General features: G+C 39.8%; 2 protein-coding genes across 2 annotated transcripts in view; both read left to right on the top strand.

The window, feature by feature from the left end:
* The first annotated feature begins 209 nt into the window (after positions 1 to 209).
* On the top strand, positions 210 to 4,768 carry LOC132604984 (protein INVOLVED IN DE NOVO 2-like). Its single transcript, XM_060318322.1, has 6 exons — positions 210 to 1,158; positions 1,264 to 1,445; positions 2,269 to 2,337; positions 2,414 to 2,695; positions 3,243 to 3,452; positions 3,542 to 4,768. The coding sequence occupies exons 1-6, from the start codon at positions 240 to 242 to the stop codon at positions 3,773 to 3,775; spliced, it is 1,896 nt and encodes a 631-aa protein (XP_060174305.1). The 5' UTR covers positions 210 to 239; the 3' UTR covers positions 3,776 to 4,768.
* A 15,653-nt stretch (positions 4,769 to 20,421) lies between these two features.
* LOC132607651 (uncharacterized) overlaps positions 20,422 to 23,890 on the top strand; it is a 14,963-nt gene continuing 11,494 nt past the window's right edge. The window contains exon 1 of the mRNA XM_060321746.1: positions 20,422 to 20,565. Within this exon, the coding sequence (XP_060177729.1) occupies positions 20,422 to 20,565 (144 nt within the window). The remainder of the gene's footprint in view (positions 20,566 to 23,890) is intronic.

The raw sequence follows: 23,890 nt of genomic DNA, 5'->3' as shown, positions 1-23,890 counted from the left end.
TCTTTGCTTGTATGCATATGAATTTTCTTGGCTATCTAATGGATGTCTTTTAAAACCTGGTGTTTATCTATCTTTTCTTTAATGCTTTCTGCTTTCACTAGATTAACTTTCCTACATCATGTCGTAATAGTCTTCTTCAACCATATGAATTTATGAATCCTTTTGTCATTGAGACTTCAACCAAATGGTATGTTAACTTATTTTTGTCCAATTTAATTCTGACGTAGGTTATCTGAAAGATGTCCATGTCATCTGAAGAGGAAACTGATATTAGTGAGTCAGAGATGGAAGAATATGCTGATACATGGTATCAAAGATTAAAGGAGGGCTATGGGAAGGAAAAGATTTTTGGTAAAGTTTACCTATGTCCATTCTGTTCTGGAAAAAAGAAACAGGCCTACAGTTTCCAGGATCTTGTCCAACATTCTTTAGGAGTGAGCAAAGGCTCACAACACAGGAAAGTAAACGATAAAGCGAAGCATTTAGGTCTTACGAAGTACTTGAATAATGATCTGCTGAGTAAAGATAAACTTCCAACGTCTGATGAAATGGAAACTGATCAATTACAGCCAACACATGATGGGAATGATGTTGATGAGAAATATGCATTTCCTTGGATGGGAATTGTAGCAAATCTTCCCATTGAGTTCGACGGTCGGCGTTACGTGGGAAAGAGTGGCTCATTTCTCAGGGATGATTTGAAAAAGAAAGGGTTTAATCCAGTGAGGGTACATCCATTGTGGAACTATAAGGGTCATTCAGGGAAAGCCGTGGTCGAATTTGGAAATGAGTGGAGTGATTTTTCTAATGCAATTAAGTTTCAGAAGAGCTTTGAATCACAACATCAAGGGAAGAAGGACTATTTAGTTTCACAAAATAAGGAAGATAAGTTATATGGTTGGGTTGCAAAGGCTGATGATTACAACTCAGAAGGTATAATTGGTGACTATCTGCGAAAAACTGGAGATCTAAAATCCATCTCAGATATTGAGGCAGAAGAGAAGCGCAAAACTGGTGCGCTTGTCTCTAATCTGGTTAACACAGTCGAGGCCAAACGTAGGAGCCTCGAGGAGATAGAGAGCAAATGCAATGAAACTTCCATGTGCTTGAGCAACGTGATGATGCAAAGAGATGCAACGATCCAAGAATATAATGAAGGTACGTTTTTCTCCTACACATATTAGCTAGTTTAACATCACACTTTGAATTTCCATGTCTTCTCTTATTACAAAATTTATAACAAGCACTTGCTATTTACTACAGACCTACAAAGGATGGAAAAGAATGCCCGTGATCAACTTGAAAAGGTGTTGAAGGATCATGAGAAAAGTAAATTGTATTTAGAAGAACAAAGCAAAGAACTTGAATTGCGTGAAAAGGAGTTGGTGGAAAGGGAGGCCCTCAATGATAATCAGAGACAAGAGCTTCATTTGTTGAAGCAAATGGTAAAAAGTCTTACTTGATTAACAGAGTTTTGCTTCTCCATGTATTTTAAGAAAGAAAAGATCTTTACCTTTGTCCCTTCTGTCACTGCACTTGACAACTTGATAAGTTTCTAAGAAAAAAATAACATATTATTAGTAGAAGAAGGTGAAGTATAGCCACTTAACTGCAGATGAAGTTAAGGACCTCAGATATCCTTAGGGACTGACCATGGACTTAGTCTTATCCAGTTGAACCCTTTCAATGTCTTCAAAGACAAAGATAGCCGGCAGACTAGAAAAACTGTGTGTGTGTGTGGGGTGGGGGGTGGGGGAAGGATTATGTTTGCATTAGAAAGCATATGCTCTCAGCCATCCAAATTATTAGCATGTAATAGTTGGAATGTGAATTGCTGTTTAACTGATTGACTTTACCCTGTTAGCCAAAAAACTATGTGGTATAAAAATAAGATGTTGTGGTTTGTAGAACTAAGATTGTACTGTCAATGCAAGCAAGCTTCATTCAACATTAGATGAGAGCATATGCTTTCTAATACAAAGGGGAACTGTTATTAATTTTTATTTGCTTCTCTCCTTGCTCCATCACTCCCATTTTCCATATTTATGTTATGCGCATCTTAAAACTTCTTCCATGCAAATATACTATTCCAAAATGAAGCTACAAGAACCCAGTATTTTCTCGCTGCCAACTTTAATTATGTTCTCAGTTAAGCTCTGCTGATGTTGACTGTCATCACTTAGTTTAGGAATATATCAGAAATTCACTTGGCCTGCTCTTTTTTCAGGAAGTGTTTGACTATAACATTTCTCTTTTATGTGTTTTAAGAATGAGAGAGCAGCAATGGAGCAAAAAAGGGTTGATGAGAGCGTCTTACGCTTGGCAGAAGAACAGAAGGTTTGTATGCCAAGTCTGTGTTTTTACTCAACTTATGTAATTAGTCTCTGACATCTATAGAGAACTTTACTTGCAGAAGGTGAAAGAAACTCTCCGTCAGCAAAACATGGAGCTGCAAAAGAAACTTGACTTAAAGCAAGCGCTAGAATTGGAGATAGAACGTCTCACAGGGGCTATGCAAGTAACGAAACACATGGGAGAAGGCCAAGATGGGAAGAAAAAATTAGAAGAGATTGAAGAGAGCCTACATGAGAAAAAGGAAGAACTAGAAGATCTTGAAGCTCTGAATCAAGCTCTAGTTGTTAAAGAACAAAAGGCAAATGTTGAGTTAAAAGATGCCAAGAAGGAGTTGATCGATGTATGTACAACTCTCTGCAGTTCTACAATATCCTGAGCTAATATTTTAATAATACTGAAGTTTTTAGTTGTCCTTTAAGGGAGTAAGAACATCATGAATGATTAGGAGCAGAATAAAGCAACTTCTGTTCATTTTGAATTGTGGGGAATCTTAGTAGTTCAGTTGGTTGACTACATGAACTTTCACCTTGTTGGTGAGGGTTCGATTTCCCACCTTGTAATCTCTTTCCCATTTCCCCTAACCCTACCCCCAATTGATAAAAAAAACCCTGAGATTTTGTATGTCCATGTTCAGTTTTCGTTCTCAACCTATTACAAATTTCCTAAAATCTGTACCATAAACTGAGCTTCTACCATATTCTATGTTGTTGAACATTCACGTCTGTATAGTTATGCTTAACTTTAAGTTGTAAGGACTTAGCAAATAGGCTTCAAATCGTGAAGATTTATGCGGTCATAAAAGTCCATATTTCAAAGTCAATTTACTCAGGAGTCATTCTAATATGGTGAAAATTTGACGGATGAAACATGATTTTCATGGCTTTTAGGGAATGATGCAGTACTCTTCTCGGGCTTTAATCGGTGTCAAGAGAATGGGAGAGCTTGATATTAAAAAATTTCAGGAGATAACCAAGAAAAAATTCCTTGGAAAAGATGCAGATTTTCAAGCTGCTCAGTTGTGCTCAATCTGGGAGCATCATCTTAAGGATTCCAATTGGTATCCCTTTAAAGATGTAACCAGTGAAAATGGTTCCAAGGTAATGAATGCATTATAGACTTATAGTTGTTTTTTTTTATCTCATTGAGTAAAATACTTATAAGCTAATTATCTCTTGTGTCTTGGTAGGAAATCATCTTTGATGATAACGACGAAAGGCTGAACAGATTGAAGAACGAGTTTGGAGAAGCGGCTTATGAATTGGTAACTACTGCTTTGATGGAGATGAATGAAAATCCCAGTAATGGGAGATGCATAACAACAGAATTGTGGAACTATAAACTAGGAAGGAAAGCTACCCTCAATGAAGGAATAACATATGCTCTCCAGAAGTTGAAGGCCAGTAAAGCAAAGAAGCGTTGACTTTCATGGTTATGTTTAACATTTTGAATTGCATATTACACCTTTCCAATAATTAGAATCTGTTATAGAAAACCAGTCTATTGAAACAAAGAAGCATATGTTTTACCTTTTATCTATGGTGGTATTTTGTCATGACAAAAGACGTTGAACCATTTGAAGTAGGCTCTTCCTCCTAACAGTGCTGCCATGGAATCAGAGGAATCAGAGTAGTATTATATATACTTCAAATATTGAATGGCATCTGTTTACCATTTTGAATGAAATATTATACCATGCTTTAGTATCTTGTTTTAGAAAATGATTCTGTTGAGACAAAGAAGCAAGTGTTTATAGGGTCAAGCTCAGAACAGCTAATCTTTTATATTTTCTTTATGATAACATATGTCTTAACATATGAAATTGAAACATGTAAATGTAGACTCCTCGGTAGTCCTTCCAGTATCAATAGTACATCGAAGTAATAAATTTTGCACTCATTGGTTTAATTAAAACACCAGGTGCGAGCAGGTTTTTTCTATCGAAGTGTGCTTGACTGGCAAAGTCCAAGGATGAAAGTAAGACTAGAATTGGCATCAAAAGCCCCATCAAGGCCATTCCCGATATAGTCCGTGCCTCACGAATGATTGGTGCCATTGGAGAGCTTTTTCTTCCAACTTGCAAGACGCCAATTTCACCTTGGAACCTTCAGGTGTTTCATGAACATCTAAGAACTGTTCGCATTCATACAACCAATCTTTCAAGCCATTCCTGTCGAATAGTGGAAATTCTAAACCGTACCCACGAGTAGGTAACTGATAATTCTCGTTGCTGAACATTTTCACCCACTGGAACGCCATTCTCCTCAGGAGCTGCAACTTGAGTCGCAACGGTTCTCAAACTGCCTAGCAACATATCCTCCATGGGCTGCACCACTTTAGTATTAACCACACCATCCATTGAATTCTTAAGAGTGTCCACTTGTTTACGTAACTCTTAGTATGTTATGATCTCTCATTGTCATTGGTCTGAAAATCAATGGTCTAATGACAATGGAATGATCTTAGCTATAAAGAAAGCGGAAAATTTAGCTATAACTAATATTTTGACCTAACAGTTACCTCTACACATGTGCAGTTCACGTGCCCCCTAACTAAGTGTAACAAACATTCCAACTAATTGTTCAGCTAATACCAAAAATGGAAAGTAAGCTAGTGTTTAATGGTTCGGTACATTGGGAGACGAAAGATATCTGGAAGATATGGATGGAACTAATAGCTGGCCAAAAACTTGTTATCTTGGATCCTTAATTTAGTGGGATATTAATTGTACCGATTTTATAAGTATGCCAAAAAAATAAAAATATCTGCTATTTTTGAAATTTTTTAAATACTGTACTAATTATGTATGTAAATCTATAAACTTGACTCATCACGTTAATTTCTCTATTATCTTTGTGATCCGTCCCACATATTCCAATACATGTAAATTTAGGTCACATATTCATTTGACCTCTTTAGCTTCTTCGTCTCCTTAATTTGCGTTGGGTCACAAGTAATCTCTAGGTCCTGTTAATATCTCCATACCCAAAAAATTATTAGCAACAATATTAAATCACTGATTTCTTCCATGTTGTTGTATGTCAACACAGGATGTCGTCGACGTATACTGCTGATAATAAAGACCAGTTCTTCTTAACAGCAATTAATAATTTAGGCTCTCTTCGATCTTGTCTAATTTCTTTTTTTAACATCTTGGCTTTCACTCCAATAATAATAATTATGGGAGAAGGCCAAGATGGGAACAAAAAATTAGAACAGATCGAAGAACTAGAAGATCTTGAAACTTTGAATCTAGTGGTTAAAGAGGAATTGGCAAATGTTGAGTTAAAAGATACCAAGAAGGAGTTGATCGATGTAAGTACAACTGAGATTCAAGTTTTTATTTCTCCTTCGATGTAGGAGCAGAATATAGCATGTTTATTCATTTTGACAAGAAATTAGAATCTGTTTCAGAAAACGAGTCTATTGAGATAAAAAACATATGTTAATGGTTGTAAAGGTCAGACAGCTAATCTTTAACCTTTTCTGATATAGTGGTAAATGTCCTGACAAAAGAAATTGAACCATTTGAACTAGGCTCCTCTTTTCCAATAGTGCTGCCAAAGGAATTCAATTATCCAAGGCCCTGCTTTAGAGAATCCAAGGTTGTCCTGATACTTATTGAAATTGCATCTTATTTCGGGAGAATGTAGTTAGTAGCGGAGCCAAGATTTTAACTTAGGGGGTTCAAAATTATTAAGTAAATATACGAAGAAGCTAAGGGGGTTCAACATCTACTGTATATACAATGTAATTTTTCACCGAGAGGCTTCAGATGAGCTCCTGATATCTACCTAGCTCCGCCCCTGAATATAGCAGTCACATTTCTTCTTTGTGGTGAAGTCCTTGCTTCAGCTAATACATCCGAAAAGTCATCAAGTACCTCTGGAATATGTTCAAGTACAATATCCTTAATTGTTACCTTCTTAGCTGAAACTACCAACAAATTCTCCCAAACAGGAACCTAACTACAAACAGATTCTCCCAAACAGGAACCTTACTCTTCTTAAGTAGTTGCTTCACCTTTGTGACTGACATACTACGCTCTTTTATACAACATTGGCAATGTTACTACTCCTATTGGGAAGTTGTGTGTAATACCACTGTCCACCAATATTGTGAACCCCTTAAGCCTGAGCGGTCGTTTGGTACGTGGACTAAATTATCCCGGGATTATAAACCCAGGATTAATTTTTCCCATCTAGGAGGTGGGATAAATAATCCCAAGGTTAATGAGATAAGGTGGGATATCCCATCTTTAACTTTGGGCTTCATTTTATATTTTATTTAGTAGAAGGTATAAATTTATCCCAGGATAAATTTATACCTTCTACCAAACATGGTACAATATTAATTCCACAGTTAGTGCCGGGATATCTCACCTTATACCGTGTACCAAACGACCCCTGACTCGTCCATAACTCCTGACTCTCTATTAATGTCAGTATCTCCTTCTAAATTCAAGTTTAAAAACCAGGTGCAAGTACCGATCGCAATGTGATACATCAAAATAATAGATGTTGTATTCATTGGTTTAGTTTAAACACCAGGTGGAAGTAAGTTTTTTTTCGAACGAAGTGTGATACATCGAAGTAACAGAAGTTGTATTCATTTGTTTAATTTAAACATCATGTGCAAATAAGTTTTCTTCCATCAAAGTGTGCTTAGTTGCCAAAGTACAAAGATGATGTGTAATGATCCTTCCAGGCGTTAGGGGAAATTAGGATTCCGTTGGGAATTCCGAGGCCGCGAGTGGATTCGTGGGGCGTCTTTTTGTATGTGTGCATGTTTTTGAGGCTTTGGATAAAATGTGGGGTGATAGGGGGAAAACTGGTCAAAAGTCGAGTTCACTGCCCAAAATGGACCACTGTAGCGGTGGGTGTACCGCTATAGCGGCGGCTTGACCGCTGCCAGTGGCCATCCATGTCCTTAGTGGCCGCTGTGGCGGACGATGGACCACTATGGCGGTACCGCTATAGCGGTGGGAAAACTGCCATAGCGGTCAGTGGTTTCCATTGGGACCGCTATATATAGCGGTCACTTGACCATTATAGCGGGACCGCTGCAGCGGCGTGACGTCCGCCGTAGCGGTTGACGTAAAACAGTAACTCGAATTTTATATACTCAGTTTTATTTTCTCTTCTCACAAAACACCAATACACTTCCCAACAAGCACCTAGAGAGCATTTTCAAGCTAGGGCAAGATAACCTTGTGCGGTAAGTTCATTGAATTCCATTCTATCATTCCCTTTTCCTTCATTATGGTAAGCATCTCCATGAGTCTCTAATGGTGAAAGTGAAGTAGAAACCCTAGAATGTCAATAAACCTTCAAAACTTGATGGGTTGGGGTTATTATTGCTTATTTATCATGTAAATGGATTGATTAGTTGCTATTTGTCATAAGTTGAACATTTAGAATAGTAAATTAAGTGATTTGAGACCTAGGATTCTATAAAAATGGTGTCTTTGCCATAGAAAGCTGCTTGTAATGGGAATGTTTGATAAATGTTGTATAATTTGATGGTAAATGAATACTAGGGGCCTTGATAGGTTGTTTATCACTTAGAAATTATCCACCCTTAGAATGGGGAAAGGGAAGGGTATTCTTGCTTTGTTGTTTATAAATTGAGCAATGTGACTCATTGAGCCTTCTATTTTTAGACCGTGAACATATTGAGGCCTTGAGGAAAGGAAAGGCTGTAGTAGAGTAACCTGTGTGTTCCAGCTCTACTTTGAGGTACGTTACGGTTTACTTAAATTAGACTTTGTTTAGTTGATTGTACTTTTGGTGATCTCCTTAGGAGGAAACATGTCTAGTTTTCATGCATGGTATTGTGTGGTTTAATTCCTACGTGAATGTGATTGATTGATTGTGTAGGTTCCTTGCCATTATTCCTGTGTGATTAAATCTACAGTGGATGTGTTGTGATGAGAAGCTAATATAATCTTCTCAGGGATATTGTGACATGAAATGATGAGTTGATTCTTGGTATTGGAAAGGTAAGAAACACTGTTCTGTAAGAGGTATGAAAAGGCACTCCTATGACCTAGATTATGGGCTCGTGGTCCGAGGATCGTTCCGAAAACGAGAGGTACTTTGATATGTCTCGCAACCGAGGTTCGTTCCGGGGCGGAGGTTTATGGTCGGGTCCGAGGGTTATTCCGGAACGAGTAGTACATGGACACCATCGGTCCCTTGCAGGTCATGGCTACTGAGCTATGACATCAGCTAGCATGTATGTACAGTGAGTGAGGTTATCGTGGTAAACTTATTTCTATTATGACTTACGTGATTGTGATGCTTGACATCTTGGTGTTGTGATTGTTCTTGGCTCACTTGCTGTGATTTATGGATATTCATGACTATTGACTGGCTTGTTTTATTCTATCGATTTTACGTAATGTGCATGATACTAATCTTAGTCAGCCTATAATATCTACCGGTACATAGTGTTTGTACTGATACTACCTTGCTGTATTCTTTGAGTGCAGATTTTGATACGGAGACCGTTGATCGTCCTCACATTTAGCGTGGAGGATAATTGTTGACAGATTTTAGGGTGAGCTTCTTCCCATGCCAGGCCGCCCGAAGATCATCTTACTATGATGTCTTTTCGTACTCTGGACATTATGGATTACTACATTGTTAGACTTTAGATTCTTAGACATGTTTTTAGCTTAGAGTCCTTTATGATGACTTTCAGATTTTGGAGATTGTAATAGTTAGAACTTTCGCACTTATTTCAGCATGTATGGAATGATTTACCTTGTTCTTTGTTTGTCAAATGAGTAATAATTGTTTAGCTTGGTTAATATAAAACCTAATCGAATGGATAGGTGTCTTGTATGTTGGTTCGCCCACTAGGATTTAGATGGGTGCCAGTCATGGCAGGTTGGGTCGTGACAAAGTTAGTATCAGAGCTTTAGGTTCGTCGATCTCATCGTATAAGGACATGTCTAGCAGAGTCTTGTAGATCGGTACAGAGACGTCTGTACTTATCTTCGAGAGGCTGCCGGACACTAGGAAAACTCTTTTTTCTTTCTTTTTTTCGTGCTACTTGATTCCAATTGGTATCTGCTGATTCAAATAGGTATCTGACTATCTTTCATTCTCTCGCAGATGGCGAGAACACGCGCGGCAACAACTAAAGGTAGAGGTGGAGGCAGAGAAGGTGGCAGAGGGGCGGCCCCAGCTGGGGGTGGTGTCCCAGTGGTTAACCCCGTGCCTCTAGTGGTTCCTAACGAGGCAGCGGGAGTTGCAGTCGCACCAGCCTAGCCAGCAGCAGTACCAGTTCCACCAGAAGTTGCAGCTGCTCAGGGTATACCAAACGCGATGGCCCAAGTGCTGAATTGGTTGCATGGGTTAGCACATGCCGGAGCTATACCAGTAGGTCTTGCAGGTAGGGGCGCAGGGGTAGCGGCCCCAGATCCGGACAGAGCACAGGCTCCTAGGGTTCAGCATGCAGCAGCAGTGGCACCCCGCTTGGATGAGGTTTCGGGTTTTGAGGCCTTCTCGAGGCCTATTGTAGGGCCAGTGATGATTGGTGTAGAACATGATCTGTTTTGGAGGTTCACTAAAATGAAGCCTCTTGTGTTTTATGGTACTGATTCGGAGGACGCATATGAGTTCATCATCCACTGTCATGAGAGGCTCTATAAGATGGGGGTCGTGGATAAGTACGGGGTAGAGTTTGTGACGTTCCAGCTCTTGGGTGATGCCAAGCTTTAGTGGAGGGCTTATGTGGAGTGTAGGCCAGCTGGGCCTCCTCCATTGACTTGGGTCCAGTTTTACTCTGTGTTTTTGGACAAGTACGTTCTGCGTACTCTGAGGGACCGAAGGAAGGATGAGTTCGCTACTATTGGTCATGAAAACTCGTCTGTTGCTGTGTATGAGTCCCGTTTCCACTCCCTTTCTCGTTATGCTCTTCAGTTGCTGCCCAATAAAGGGGAGAGGATACGGTGGTTCGTGAAGGGGTTGAACACCGGACTGCAGTTGTCGGCTTTTCAGCTTGTAGCCACTGGGGCTTCATTTCAGGAGATAGTGGAGCATGTCCGTATCGTTGAGGGGATTAGACATGAGAGTTATATAAAGCAAGTTGAGAAGAAGGCCCGTAAGGGTGGGATATTCAGTAACTCCTTCTCGAGGGGTCAGAGTTCGCAGGTATATTCAGGACGTCCGGCTCAGTCCGCGATGTAGGTGTCAGCTGGGGGCCCATCAGGGACAAATTACCAGGCTTTCGGTTAGTATGGAGGCTATACTGCTTCATCAACTTATGTTCAGCGGCCTATGCTGGACCGTGCTTGCTTCGAGTGTGGTGAGATAGGGCATATTAAGAGGTATTACCCCAGACCTAGACAGAATGGGTAGGGGACTCAGTATCAGACTCCCCGAGCTCCATTTGCACTAGATCGAGGGGGTAAGGATCGCGCGGGGCGGCCACACCGCCAGTAGGGGGTGGTGCCCAGCCTAACCAAGGCGGTCCTCAGGCAGGTAGAGGTGGACAACAGCCCGGAAGGGTCGGGGCTCAGACTGGTAATGGTAATCGCGGTGGTACACAGGTGACAGGGAGGGGGGGGGGGGGGGGTCATTTTTACGCCTTCCCAGGTAGACCCAAGGCTGAGGCCTCCGATGCTGTTATCACAGGTACTATCTCTGTTTATGACCGTATGGCTTCTGTTTTGTTTGATCCGGGTTCTGCTTTTTCCTATGTATCTACCTATTTTGCTATGGGTCTGGATATGATGTGTCATACTCTTGATACCCCTATTTTTGTGTCTACTCCTGTTAGGGATTCTGTTATAGTGGATAGCGTCTACCATTCGTGTGCAATTTCTTTTATGGGGTATAGTACTTGGGAAGATTTGGTGATATTAGACATGGTAGACTTCGATGTAATTTTGGGTATGAGTTGGTTGTCCCTGCATTATGCTATACTTGATTTTCATTCTAAGACTGTTACACTAGCCATGCCCGGGGCACCCAGACTCGGGTGAAAGGGTAACATTAGTCCCTTCCCTAAGAAAGTAATATCCTTTGTTCGTGCTAGGAAGCTAGTAGAGAAGGGTTGTTTAGCTTATTTGGCACATATCCATGATACCAGTATAGATACTCCATCCTTTGATTCGATTCTCGTGGTATGCGAGTTTGCGGATTTGTTCCCCGTGGACTTGCCTGGTATGCCACCGAATCGTGATATTAACTTCAGAATTGACTTAGACCCAGGGACTCGTCCTATCTCCATCCCAACTTATAGGAAGGCACTAGCAGAACTCAGGGAATTGGAAGAGTATTTGCAAGATCTTCTGAGTAACGGGTTTATTCGCCCGAGTGCCTCTCCGTGGGGTGCTCCCGTTGTCACACCCTAATCTTACTAGGGTGTGATGGGCACCCGACCCCATATTCGGAGCCGAGCGAACCCGCTGACTCTTATTACATACATACTCGCTTGGACTCCTAACTCAGATAAAACGAAATACATAATAAGAGCTTTCAGAAACATTCTTTTTGTCGTCCTCAAGTCAAACAAAATCTGTAATCATATGGAATCTGTAACACAATATATAAAGACACATCGGCTGGTGGAGCCGCTTACAAGACTGACATTCTATACCCACGACTCTGTCTACAAAGTCTCTAACATCAGTCAGGAATCATAGCATATGTATTCAGACTCGGCAACACTCCGGAAGGAAATGGAGCTCGCCAATCTCGCTGGAACATCTTCTAGCAATGTCTTCTACTCATCTGGGTGTACCTGCGTGACATGAAACGCAGCCCCCGAAGAAAGGGGTTCAGTACGGAATATGTACTGAGCATGTAAGGCAGGAATCACAGTAAAAGGATCATAATTGATATAAGGAGTACAGAAACATGTACAATGTCCAGAATACCAAAGCTCTTGCCTTTAAAACATAAATCATGCATACCATTATCACATACCGTACCCGGCCCGTCATGGGACTCGGTGGATAAAATCATGTCATCATACTATCATATCATCATGCATGCATATATATATATATATATATATATATATATATATATATATATATATATATATATATATATATATATATATATATATACAGTACCCGGCCCATCATGGGACTCGGTGCCATAATCATGTCATCATATACATATACCGTACCCGAACCTCTAGTGAGGGACTCGGTGAACAATGCAGTGGAGTGCGCACGATAACATACCCGGCCCGGGACTCGGTGAAAGATGCATTGAGGCATACACGAGCAGAGTAGTGAGAAACCATATGCATACAAATCAATTTTTAAGACTCGATAGATAAGTACACAAAACGACACTTGAAGGATCGTAAACACGTTTCGGGTCAATCCGAGTTTGAATAAGAAAGTTATGACCATCATTTACTACAAAACCCTCTACGAACGTTTTAAAGCAATCCGAGACCGTCTACGAAAGTTAGGGACATTAATACTTATAGAACTCTTTTAAAAACAAAAACTCTTCATGCTTTACTCGTTATGCAATCATACAATAAGCTCGACTATACTAAGTATACTCATATCATGAAGTGAATAAGAATCGTAAACAAGCTCGGAATTAAAAAGTAGAGTTACCCCAAGGTGCGTGTCATACCTTACTTAGCTCTAGGACATGCCAAAAGAAAGAAAGGGTAAGCCTTACATATCTGTTTCACATCCTATTAGCTACGCTTATTTATCCAAGCTTGCTAGTCTACATTCAAAAGAATTTACACAATCATTAAATTCGTCGTCATACACTTGCCTAGTTTCTCAAATAAATTCACTTATAATCTGCCGAAATTTCGGCAGCATTTCCCTTGTAAATTCAACCAACCCCGAGAATCCAACTCGGCCAAATCATCAACAACAATCCCAACAATCATGCCAACAACATCAACAATCAATTCAAAATGCATTCTAACGTTAGTAACTCTTTTCTACATAATTCGACAACATCCCTTTTACATTCAAATCGACCATATATAGCCAAGCTAACACCAATGATCTCACATTCAAGTGTTAATCCGAAATCCTTCTCACATTATTCAAGAACACTTCAAACAATTCACACAATATTCAAAACAACCCAACCAACATACCACTTCACCCGAAACCTTCCAAATTCAACAACACATTCTTTTCTTCCAAATTCATGAACTACACCAACAATCTACATATTAACAACATCATTCATACAAATATAAAAATTCATGCTAATGTCACATTAACTTATACAACAATCCCACAATGATTACAACTTCATTTCAATTCATCAAACCTTCATTTTCATCATGGAATCCACAACTACAACAATCAAAATACTAAATAAAATCAATTCATCACATCTACACAACACCACCTCTTATTCGGCCACAACCAAGACACACATTTTTCCTGAATTTCATCCATTTCTACATACCACAACATGCATAAATCATCCATAACACATGTAAAAGAAGATTAAACCTTACCTTTACCCTTCAACTTCTTAACTTGGCTAGGGTTTGTAGATCACCCAAATGAATGCTTTCCTTGCTCCAACAACTACTCCATGTTGTTAGGGACATTCCAATTGGTTGGAATACTAGAAGAAAATATTTTTTTGTGATCAATTTCCATGGCTTCAAATTCAGCCATGGTGGCCGAATGCTCTCTCTTTCTTTTCTTTTTTTCCAACTTCTTAAGTTAAAATGATGACTAAGTATTGTTTAGTCATCTCTTGCCCACATATATATATATATATATATATATATATATATATATATATATATATATATATACATGGCTCCTACAAATAATAAGTGGACACATGCCCCTTCTCCAAGCTTCTCCAACTTTCTTAAATTAAAAGATGAATATATCTTAATTTGTCATCACTTGTCCATATATATATATATATATATATATATATATATATATATATATATATATATATATATATATATATATATATATATATATAAATAGTTCCTACTAATACAAGGTGACACATGCCACATGGCCCCTTGTGGCTTCATGACCATATTTTTTTGAATTTCCCTTTTTGCCCCTAGCCTTCCTCAATATTACCATGAACCACCTTGTGAATTTTCCTTTTTACCCTTAGCCTTTCTCAATATTTCCATACTAATAAACAACTTGTATATTAAAATAATTATGATAGTCTTGCCCTCAACTTACCACGACTATCTTGAAATATCCGAATGTACAAAATACGGGATATAACATCCTCCCCCCCCTTTAGAACATTCATCCTCGAATGTTCAACTGGTCTCATGGGGTGTCATAATACTTCGGGAGGGTCCCTTTTATAGTTGTCACATACTGTTCATTCTTCAATCCACATATCCGCTTTAGAAATTCAGATTACCTGTAGGCATAGGAAACAAGTAAGGATATTTCTTCTTCATCTCTTCTTCGGCTTCTCAGGTCATCTCCTCTCTGTTATTGTTTCGCCACGACACCTTAACAGGAGCCACGTCTTTGGTACGAAATCTTCACTTGACGATCCAGTGTGGCTATAGGCTACTCCTTTATCCTCACATCTGCCTCATGGTATACTTATTGTCAATTTGTTTCTACTTCCTTCAGGTATCCTCCTGATATGCCGATATGTTTTGAACTCTGGCCCCGAGCTAATAAATCTCCTCTTCTGACGCTTGAAAATGTTGTGATTCCTTTTAAGTCTAATATAATATGTTCTCCTCCCCTTTTTAAGGGGCTCCTTATATGCCAACAGTCTCCGAGTATCCTTGTCTACGATAATTACCTATCGCCCTTCACTTTCTTCTTAAAGACGGGGTTCCGTCATCGTGTAATCTGGCCTGTCTATCTTCTTGCTACTTACTCTTTTGTTTTTAACTAGAATACTTATAAGGGTATCCAATTCCGATGCCTTCTTTTCGTCTCTCCATACCTCTGTCTTTTGTGACTAACGGTGTCTTGGACTCACTAGTCCATGGAAACGTCGAGATTCACTATGTCCCTTTTTGAAGTCTTCGATTATACTTTACTCCTTGTCTTTCTTTACAACTCTATGCATGACATATCGAAAACTTCTTATCATAAGTTTTCCTTTCATTTTCTGTCTATATTATCATTCTTGTCAACATTCCCATCTCTTTCCGTCCACTATTAGTACTTTCACCCATTTAGCTCACTTACTCGTAGTGCTTCCTAACTACGCGTTTGTATTGCAGCTGTACATCCATATTTTTCGAGCGTCCCGCTACTTTTACCCTTAGCACAGAATCCTTACAGGTTACACTCTCTCTATCTTCGCTCATCGAACCTTTAACTATATTTATGATGCTATGACCGAGCGGTCTCCCATGCACGTTTCTTACATTTCAATTCCATTTCCTCTGAGATCAAATCTCCCAGACCTCACATGAATCCTCATTCCATACCATTAATTTCCCAATCAACAGTGCCGACCTATCATTCTTGTTCTTTCCTTAATGCGTAATCGGGTTCCTACCGTTAACTCGTTAAGGTATCCTTCTTACTCCCATATATTCTTCTTATTCCTTTTCACGTACCTACCTTTGAATTCTTTACCCAAGTAATCTTGTGCTTTGCCGGTAGTTTCTCTCGGGGGCTTCACTCACTGAGGTTTCTTACCTTTCACCTTTCTCCGACATTTGATCTCCCTGCCTTCCATCTACTCACTCTCTTTCTTTTCCAAATATCATTGTATTAGAATTTTCCAATCTTAACCTGTAGTGAAAATAATAACAGCTTACCTTATAACATTGGTACCATTTATTTTTATTATCACTTGAACTTCGGTACCCTTACTCGATTGATGCTTTCCATACCGTAGCACCGGTTGCTGGGACTCACATGCCCACCGATACAATCACATGTGGGATATCATACGCATTCATATATATAAGTATACATGATTACTACCATCTCGCCTACAAAATATTTCCAACCGCTATTCAAATTCATCCTAATTCCAAAGCTGTGATACACCCTTCTTCTCTTCATCAGTCTAGCCTGCCTCGTCCTACGCGACCTCTTATGGTCTCCAACCATTCCGTATACTTTAATTTCCCTTAGGCTACTATATCTCTTCGTTTGTCTCTTATATCTAAATCTATTAGATTTCTTGCACACCTCCCAGGGGGTCACCCATCCCAATATTTCTCTCACCTTAGCACGCTTAACCTCGAAACTTCGATGAAATTCAGTTCATTAATGCCGATATAATCGCATCCACCTCACCGCATGGCCTTCATTACATGATCTGGAGCAAGTCGAAGTCTTATAGATTCCGAGACATTTTCGTAACACATCCTTCCCTTTACAATTACTATTTACCCTTTTCAATCCCCAATATTCACTTTTCACTTATGTGTATAACTACTTTTCGTCCTAGAGTTCCAGATTCCTGATAGTAGGGAGCACACCTTCGTCGCCATTACTTATAAGTACTCGGGCATCAGCCTGTTTGGATTCCCACTCACCATTCTTGTATAATAATCTATAGCAAAACTGATTGTCGGCTTTCTCTGAATCCTCCAACAGACCTTGTTCCTACTAAACCTCGAATGTTATCCATTTTAATCCTCTGGACTGCTAATCGTCTTTCTCGCTATTATTCTTCATGCCATGCCAAGTCCATAACCTTTCTGAAACAACTCATCCCACTTATCATCCATTTACAATATTTCCTTCCCACGCTTCCTCCTGTTAGGCGTTCCTTACTAAATGACCTGATTTTTAAAGATTTCTGCCAGAATCTTCTTTAAAATTCTTACTATTCAGAATCTGCACGCAGAAAATACCAACAATGCCTCACAGGGCATACTGTCATATGACATATTCCAGCCACCCAGAGCTTCCAATTCCAGGTAACAGAACAAATATATCAAGACTTACCTCTATGAGTTTCCATATCATCACTCACCTTCTTCCGTCGTATGTAAGGTTTATATAAGGAATGTCATTTTCCTATAACTTGGCTCTATCGCACGATCTAGGACAGAAAGAAGGTCAACGATCCCTAGATGCCCTGCAGCCTCCTGTTTATAAATGTGGCCGGCTTCACACCCATAAACAGGACTCTACTGGACACGACTTTGCAGACAACCCCTAGGACGACCTGTTCTGATACCACTTTATCACACCCTAATCTTACTAGGGTGTGATGGGCACGCGACCCCATATTCAGAGCCGAGCGAACCCGCTGACTCTTATTACACACATACTCGCTTGGACTCCTAACTCAGATAAAACGAAATACATAATAAGAGCTTTTAGAAACATTCTTTTTGTCGTCCTCAAGTCAAACAAAATCTGTAATCATATGGAATCTGTAACACAATATATAAAGACACATCGGCTGGTGAAGCCGCTTACAAGACTGACATTCTATACCTACGACTCTGTCTGCAAAGTCTCTAACATCAGTCAGGAATCATAGCATATGTATTCAGACTCGGCAACACTCCGGAAGGAAATGGAGCTCGCCAATCTCGCTGGAACATCTTCTAGCAATGTCTTCTACTCATCTGGGTGTACCTGCGTGGCATGAAACGCAGCCCCTGAAGAAAGGGGGTCAGTATGGAATATGTACTGAGCATGTAAGGCAGGAATCACAGTAAAAGGATCATAACTGATATAAGGAGTACAGAAACATGTACAATGTGCAGAATACCAAAGCTCTTGCCTTTAAAACATACATCATGCATACCATTATCACATACCGTACCCAGCCCGTCATGGGACTCGGTGGATAAAATCATGTCATCATACTATTATATCATCATGCATGCATATATATATATATATATATATATATATATATATATATATATATACAGTACCCGACCCATAATGGGACCCGGTGCCATAATCATGTCATCATATACATATACCGTACCCGACCCTCTAGTGAGGGACTCGGTGAACAATGCAGTGGAGTGCGCACGATAACATACCCGGCCCAACTTATAGGAAGGCACTAGCAGAACTCAGGGAATTGGAAGAGTATTTGCAAGATCTTCTGAGTAACGAGTTTATTCGCCCGAGTGCCTCTCCGTGGGGTGCTCCCGTTGTCACACCCTAATCTTACTAGGGTGTGATGGGCACCCGACCCCATATTAGGAGCCGAGCGAACCCGCTGACTCTTATTACACACATACTCGCTTGGACTCCTAACTCAGATAAAACGAAATACATAATAAGAGCTTTCAGAAACATTCTTTTTGTCGTCCTCAAGTCAAACAAAATCTGTAATCATATGGAATCTATAACATAATATATAAAGACACATCGGCTGGTGGAGCCGCTTACAAGACTGACATTCTATACCCACGACTCTGTCTGCAAAGTCTCTAACATCAGTCAGGAATCATAGCATATGTATTCAGACTCGGCAACACTCCGGAAGGAAATGGAGCTCGCCAATCTCGCTGGAACATCTTCTAGCAATTTCATCTACTCATCTGGGTGTACCTGCATGGCATGAAACGCAGCCCAGGAAGAAAGGGGGTCTGTACAAATTCAGCCATGGTGGCCGAATGCTCTCTCTTTCTTTTCTTTTTTTCCAACTTCTTAAGTTAAAATGATGACTAAGTCTTGTTTAGTCATCTCTTGCCCACATATATATATACATGGCTCCTACAAATAATAAGTGGACACATGCCCCTTCTCCAAGCTTCTCCAACTTTCTTAAATTAAAAGATGAATATATCTTAATTTGTCATCACTTGTCCATATATATATATATATATATATATATATATATATATATAGTCCCTACTAATACAAGGTGACACATGCCACATGGCCCCTTGTGGCTTCATGACCATATTTTTTTGAATTTCCCTTTTTGCCCCTAGCCTTCGTCAATATTACCATGAACCACCTTGTGAATTTTCCTTTTTACCCTTAACCTTTCTCAATATTTCCATACTAATAAACAACTTGTATATTAAAATAATTATGAAAAATAGTCTTGCCCTCAACTTACCACGACTATCTTGAAATATCCGAATGTACAAAATACGGGATATAACACCCGTGCTGTTTGTTAAGAAGAAGGATGGGTGAATGCGTATGTGTATTGATTACCGTCAGCTGAATAAGGTAACTGTCCGAAACAAGTATCTCATACCCCATATTGATGACTTATTTGATCAGTTACAAGGAGCTTCGGTGTTCTAAAAAATTGACTTAAGGTCAGGATACCGCCTGTTGAAGATTCGAGCAGAGGATGATCCTAAAACCGCTTTTCGGACCAAGTATGGGCTCTATGAGTTCTTGGTTATGTCTTTTGGGCTTACGAATGCCCCAGCTACGTTCATGAATTTGATGAACAATATGTTTAAGCCCTATTTAGACTCATTCATAATAGTGTTCATCGATGATATCCTGGTGTACTCTAGGAGTAAGGAAGAGCATGAGAAACATTTGAGAATTGCTCTTGAAATATTGTGAGAGAAGGAGTTGTATGCTAAATTCTCCAAGTATGAATTATGATTGTCTTCTGTGTCATTCTTAGGGCATGTTATTTCGAATGAGGGTATTATGGTGGATCCTCAGAAAATTCAGGCAGTCAAGGAATGGGCTAGGCCCACGTCAGTGACCGAGATCCATAGTTTTATCGGTCTAGCTAGCTACTATCGTCCGTTTGTGAAAGGGTTTGCCTCTATTGCTTCTCATATAACCCGTTTGACCCAGAAAGAGGTGCCATTTCATTGGTCCGACGAGTGTGAGGAGAGCTTTCAAAAGCTCAAAACACTGTTGACCGCAACACCGGTACTAGCATTGCCTGCGGAGGGCAAGGATTTTGTTGTTACCTGTGATGCTTCACGTTCTGGTTTGGGTGCTGTTTTGATGCAGGAAAGGAGGTGATTGCTTATACTTCTTGGCAGTTAAAGGTGCATGAAAAGAACTATCCTACTCATGATCTAGAATTGGCACCAGTGGTGTTTGCGTTGAAAATCTGGTGGCACTACTTGTATGGTGTCCATTGTGAGGTGTACACAGACCATCGCAGTTTGCAGCATGTGTTCACTCAGAAAGATCTGAAGTCTAGACAGTGCAGATAGATGGAACTGCTGAAAGACTATGACATCGCCATTTTGTATCACCCTGGTAAGGCTGATGTAGTAGTTGACGCATTGAGCAGAAAGTCAGCTAGTATGGGAAGTCTGGCTCATTTGATCTCCTCTGAGCGTCCGTTGGCTAGAGAGGTGCAGACTCCGGCTAATAGTTTTATGAGACTGCATATCTCTAACATAGGCAAGGTGTTGGCTTGTGTTGATGCTCGGTCATCATTTTTAGAGTAGATTAAGGCTAAGCAGTTTGAAGATGCTAAGCTATATAAAATATGAGATAAGGTGTTGCGTGGTGAGGCCAAGGAGGTCGTGATTGATGAGGAGGGCGTGCTGTGAATCACAGGGCGAGTGTGTGGTCCACGTGTAGGCGACTTGATTAAGACCATTCTGACAGAGGCTCATAGTTCGAGGTATTCTATCTATCCTGGTGTCACTAAGATATAGGCAACATTACTGGTGGACTAGGATAAAGCGAGATATTGTAGAGTTCGTTGAACAGTGTCTAAATTGCCAACAGGTGAAGTATGAACATCAGAAACCTAGGGGTACATTGCAGAGGATGCCCATTCCTGAGTGGAAGTGGGAAAGAATAGCCATGGACTTCGTGGTGGGTCTTCAAACAGTCTGTTAAAACAATCCTCCTTTTACTTTTATTTTTGGTTCCTTAAGTTTTTTTTTTTTTTTTTTGGTTTTGAGAAGACGCTAGGGAAGTTTGACTCTATCTGGGTTATTGTTGACAGGTTGACTAAGTTTGCCCACTTTATTCCGGTGAAGATAACTTATGATGCAGGGAAGTTGGCTAAGGTTTACATTCGGGAGGTGCTTAGACTCCACAGGGTTCCTATGTCCATCGTGTCCGACAGGGGCACCACGTTCACATCCAGCTTTTGGGACTGTTTGCATGAGGAGTTAGGTATGAGGTTGGATCTTATCATAGCCTTCCATCCTCAGACTGACGGGCAGTCTGAGCGGACTATTCAGGTTCTTGAGGATATGCTTCATGCGTGTGTGATAGATTTCGGTGGGCATTAGGATCAGTTCTTTCCCTTAGCCGAATTTGCCTACAATAATAGATATCACTCGAGTATTGATATGGTCCCATTTGAAGCATTGTATGGAAGGAGGTGCAGGTCTCCTATTGGATGGTTTGATGAATTCGAGGTGAGACCGTGGGCTACTGACCTTCTGAGGGAGTCCCTAGAGAAAGTGAAGGTGATTCAAGCCAAGCTTTTGGCAGCGCAAAATAGACAGAAGGAGTATATGGACTGCAAGGTCCGAGATCTTGAGTTTGAGGAAGGAGAGCAAGTGCTATTAAAGGTCTCACCCATGAAGGGTGTGATGAGGTTTGGGACATGTTATATCCCGTATTTTTGTACGTTGGATTATTCGTAAGCTAATCAACATAAGTTTAAAGACGAGATTATTTTTGAGATATGAGACAAGGAATTTTAATCCCGATTTTTAATATGGCATGACTTGCTTGTAAATTCCAATTAGTATAGAAATATTAGTGGAGATTAGGGATTAATTAACCATGATTAGACAATTAAGTGGGCCCCACCGAATTCTTTAAAAAAAATATATAACAAAATGAAATAAAATGGATGATTCATCATGGTGGACACGTGTAGGAGTAATAGGCAGCCCATAAATAGCATACTAATGACTAAGATTAGTCATTTAGCACATTTTCTTCTTCAACAAATATTAACTTAGAAAGAGAGCAAGCTAAGCTAGAGAGAGAGAAGAGCTACGGCCATGGCTGTTTTTGCCGAGCTTAAGGTTTTGATGGGAGCAAAATTTAATTTCTAAGGTGTTATAAACATCCAAGTGATTAACAACGTTAAGGATCCAAGCTTGTTAAGGTAAGATTTAATTCTCTCTAACATGTTTTAGAGGTGGTTTGGACTTGTTATAATTTGGTAAATGTGGAGTTGGATGTAAAGAATTGTGTGTGTTGATGCTAAGTTGCTGTTTGGGGCCATGTGTGCTGGCTGTTCTAACTTAAAAATGGTGAATTAATTTTGATGTTGTTGTCGTAATGGTTGTTATTGATCGTGTGATGAAAGTGAAAGAATTTGATGCTTAAGGTTATAATTGTATTGTATGCAAGAATGATTTGGTCGTGTGGAAAGGAATGGAAATATAGTTATAAGTAGGTATATGTGTTGTTGTTCTTGTGAAATTGGAGGACTAAGTGTAGTTAAGGCTCGTATTGTGTTGTTATAATTGATGGGCTGCTTTAGGACTTATTAATATTAAGATAATTTTCCTGCATATGAAAGTTGAGGCCGTTGTTGTGTTGTTGCTAATGTGAATCACTAATTTGCTAAGAAAGAAACGTATAAAATATCGTATGCGAAGCGTAGGTGGCTTGTTGGGTGCATATTTTAGATATTTAAGGTGTGTCGGGCATTCTTATGTTATGTGGGGCTGTTTTGGAGTATCCTCGGATCTTGTTTCGACTAGCTCTTAATGCGATAACTTAGACGTGCTTTGGTTGTTGCTATATTGGTTGTTGTATAGTTGGCATAAATGTGAGGAAATTGAGCGATATAGGGGAAGTGCTGTCCAATTGTCTTGAAATAAGCTACTAACGTTGAAGTACGTTTTATGCCTTTTCGTAGCTTAACCATAGTCTTGAAGTCTTAATATAGGTTGAGATATTTTGGACAACGTATACATATCGAGTCACGGATTAAGCGCCAAAGGTATGTAAAGCTAACCTTCCTTTCTTTTGGGCATGATCTTTATGAAACAAACAAACGACGTGTATACGACTCCAAAGAAACTCTTATTCTTAGAGAAACTAGGATGGCTAGTTTTCTTGATTTCCAGAAGCTATTTCATTATGTCTTGATACGTGTCTATGACTCCAGAAGTTCTATTTTGATATAATCCATAGTGACATTCGAAGGATACTTGGTATGACTATTGTCTTGATTATCGAATAATGGTTAATTTTGATTGTTCTGTTGAGTCTCAGATATGACTTAGTTTGCATATGGTTGCTAACTACTCTGCTCGTGCACGCTTCAATATATCTTTCACCGAGTCCCGGGCCGGGGTACGTTTTTGTGCACAGTTTCACTGCATTGTTCACCGAGTCCCTCACTAGAGGGCCGGGATACGGTATCTATATATATATATATATAATATGATGATGTGATTATGGCGCCAAGGATGGTATGTGATGACTTTATTCACCGAGTCCCATAATGGGTCGGGTATGATATATGATATTGATATGCATGTTTTACATTTCATAAGGCAAGTGTATTGGTATTTTTGAATGTCATACTTGTCTCTTGTAATCTCTATCTCAGTCATGATCCTCTTTATTGTATTTCATGCTTTATATACTCAGTACGTATCTCGTACTGACTCCCTTTCTTCGGGGGGCTGTGTTTCATGCCCGCAGGTACGGATACTCGATTTGGTTCTCCAGCTTAGGACTACT

Source organism: Lycium barbarum, chromosome 8, assembly GCF_019175385.1.
Source record: "Lycium barbarum isolate Lr01 chromosome 8, ASM1917538v2, whole genome shotgun sequence".
Classification (NCBI taxonomy): domain Eukaryota; kingdom Viridiplantae; phylum Streptophyta; class Magnoliopsida; order Solanales; family Solanaceae; genus Lycium; species Lycium barbarum.
Note: the sequence above shows the minus strand (reverse complement) of the source record. Positions and strands in the feature narration are given on the sequence as shown.